This window comes from Juglans microcarpa x Juglans regia, chromosome 2S (assembly GCF_004785595.1).
Source record: "Juglans microcarpa x Juglans regia isolate MS1-56 chromosome 2S, Jm3101_v1.0, whole genome shotgun sequence".
Taxonomy (NCBI): Eukaryota; Viridiplantae; Streptophyta; class Magnoliopsida; order Fagales; family Juglandaceae; genus Juglans; species Juglans microcarpa x Juglans regia.
The window spans coordinates 15,785,451-15,788,173 of record NC_054597.1 but is presented as its reverse complement, the minus strand read 5'-3'; the positions used below and the strand labels follow the sequence as shown (position 1 = coordinate 15,788,173).

Sequence of the window (2,723 nt, the reverse complement as noted above, 5' to 3'; positions counted from 1 at the left end):
TCTTTCTTCTTGCCTTGCGAGTGAAAGAATTCATCTAAAAATATAGATAAATTCTAAATGGAAGTCTTACTATACACTTTCACTTAATTAATATATGAATTTTTATTTTTACCTTTCAATCTTAATGTTTAAATATGTATGTTTAGAAAAAGTAAAAATAACAAATCACATGTTGGTTAGATAGAGGCGTGTAGTGTAAGATTTTCTTGTAGTATTTCTCAAAATAATTTGAGATAAAACTAATGCTAGATACAACTATAGACTATGCAAGCGTTGTTCACTCAATTTGAAAATGGGTGGATCCATCATTAAAAATTAATTTTTTTATGTGAATATCATATTTAGTCACTTTTTAAAATTGAGTACTCAATGCTTACATAGATTACAAAATGATTAAGAATATAAAATAAAAAAATACTAAATGTACTTAAAAAAGATTTATTTTTCTATATGTTAGTTATTGATATATTAAAAATTATGAGATTTGAAATTTAAAATTTAAATTATAAATAAAAAATTAATAAAATAAATTTTATAAATAAAAATATAAGTAGTTGTATAATTACTCTAAAATCAGTTTATATTTTAAAATTAAATATCTTGAAGACACAGAGTGGCCCAAAAGAAAACGTCAGCCACAACCACAATGACATATTACAACGCGTAACCAAAGGCCCCAACTGCCATTGACATACGACTATTTCAAGTCATCCTCCCCGCTATTTATATTCACTACTCCAGCCATCACCTCCATAGCCCTTACCCACACCATCATAACTCTCTCTCTCTCTCTCTCTCTCTCTCTCTCGTAGCTATGCAGCAAGCAATTCCTTACAAGTCATGGCCACCACTCCATACAAAAGCCCAGCAATCATTTTCCCTCAAAGTCGACGACAACTCCCTTGTGTCGCCTCCCAAAGTCGTTCTGAGGGAAGGAGAAGATATGCTCAACATGGTATCAGAGAACGCAGTCATAGTCTTTGCAAGGCGCGGATGCTGCATGAGCCATGTCGTGAAGCGCTTGCTTTTGGGCCTAGGCGTGAATCCTGCCGTTTACGAGGTTGAGGAGAAGGATGAAATTGGGGTTGTGAAAGAATTGGAGACCCTGATCAGCAATACGGGAAAAGATGGTAAAGTACTGCAGTTTCCGGCTGTTTTTATTGGTGGGAGTTTGTTCGGAGGATTGGATCGAGTTATGGCTACTCATATATCTGGAGAATTGGTTCCTATATTGAAAGATGCCGGGGCCTTGTGGCTTTGATTGAAGCTGTTTTGTAGAACTTAGCCTTTTTGTTTTCTTCAATTTTTTTTTTTCCTGAAGATTTTTTTCTTCTGTTCCTCCATGGGAAGATGGACTAATAATTACTATTACAGAAATGCAGGATTTTCTTTTTATGCTTTCTCTGTGTTCATAATTGGTAAACCTTTTTCAGTGAGCATTCTTCTTCATGTCTTCTCAAGTCTTGGATCTTTCCCCATTCTTCTCTCTCAAGAGAGCTGCCGGTCCATTTTACTTTCCCCATTCGAAACTGCATAGCTGTTTCCAGGTGTCCCCAATAATTTTTTATTTTTTATTTTTATTTTTATTTTTATTTTCTGCTGGTCAAAGGATGATGATTTGCATAGATGGAGGTGTCTTGTATCCACCCAACTTTCTGCTTTCTTCTTCGGTCAATTTTTACTTTGAGGGTTAATAACATAATCGTTTGCATTTAAAATTCATTTCAATTCATCTCAATTGATGTTATTTTATCATTATAATTTTTTTAAATTTTTTTATAAAATATAATAAATAATTTAATTTTTTTTAATTTTAAAATAATTTTTTCAAATTTTTATCTAAAATATAATAAATAATTTAATTTTTATTTTACTATTTATTAATCATCTCAACTTATCTCAACTTATTTCTAAATTTAAATTATTCTTAAAGCGTAGAAATATCAAATCACCCACCAGTAACATTTGCGTAAGGAAAATATTTTAACTATAAATAAATTATATAAAAATAAATTTATAAATTAATATAACTTGATATAACGTCAGATTATGAAATTATTTTTATTATAAATTAGATTTAATAGATTTTGTAAATTATATTAATTTATTAATTTATTTTGTATAATTTTTTTATATCTGTGTAGTTTTGATCTTATGCATAAATAGGAACAAAAATGTTGCCGTTGATACTCAATTATTTTAACAGTGCTATTTGTTAAAGTGGTAAAAGATGTTATGTCAAAAAATTATGTCACTAAAAATAATAAATACAAGGATGGAGAATAATGTTTCTTTATAGACAATAGATTTTTAATTGATAAGGAAATAGGGTGGTGGTCCAAATATTTATTTATCCCATGTGTATTATAGTGATTTATTTATCCCATGGATGCTCAACGTGCAATAGTTATTATAGTGGACCAGTGGTATCGTGGAAAAAGGAAAGAGTTGAGAGATACAAGTTTGGTGAGATGCACGAAAAAGAATTAACCGAGCACATGTGTAACGGCTACGTCTGGATAGTGAGACTATTTGAAAAGTATTAAGAATATTTATAAATAATTATGAATAGAGATTGAAGTAAATTTGTAGGTCACATTGAGAATATTTTGAGTTATTTAGATATATAAAATATGTTGAGTTGTTGACTTTTGAATAGATAATTGAAAAAAGTGTGAATTCCATCAATGATTAATTTTTTTTAATAATGATTTTATTTATAT

General features: G+C 29.4%; 1 protein-coding gene across 1 annotated transcript; it reads left to right on the top strand.

Annotated features, from left to right (window-relative positions):
• The first annotated feature begins 727 nt into the window (after positions 1 to 727).
• Positions 728 to 1,399, top strand: LOC121251787 (glutaredoxin-C9-like). Its single transcript, XM_041151137.1, has one exon. It carries the CDS (start codon positions 815 to 817, stop codon positions 1,259 to 1,261), a length of 447 nt encoding a protein of 148 aa, XP_041007071.1. The 5' UTR covers positions 728 to 814; the 3' UTR covers positions 1,262 to 1,399.
• The last annotated feature ends 1,324 nt before the right edge of the window (positions 1,400 to 2,723 follow it).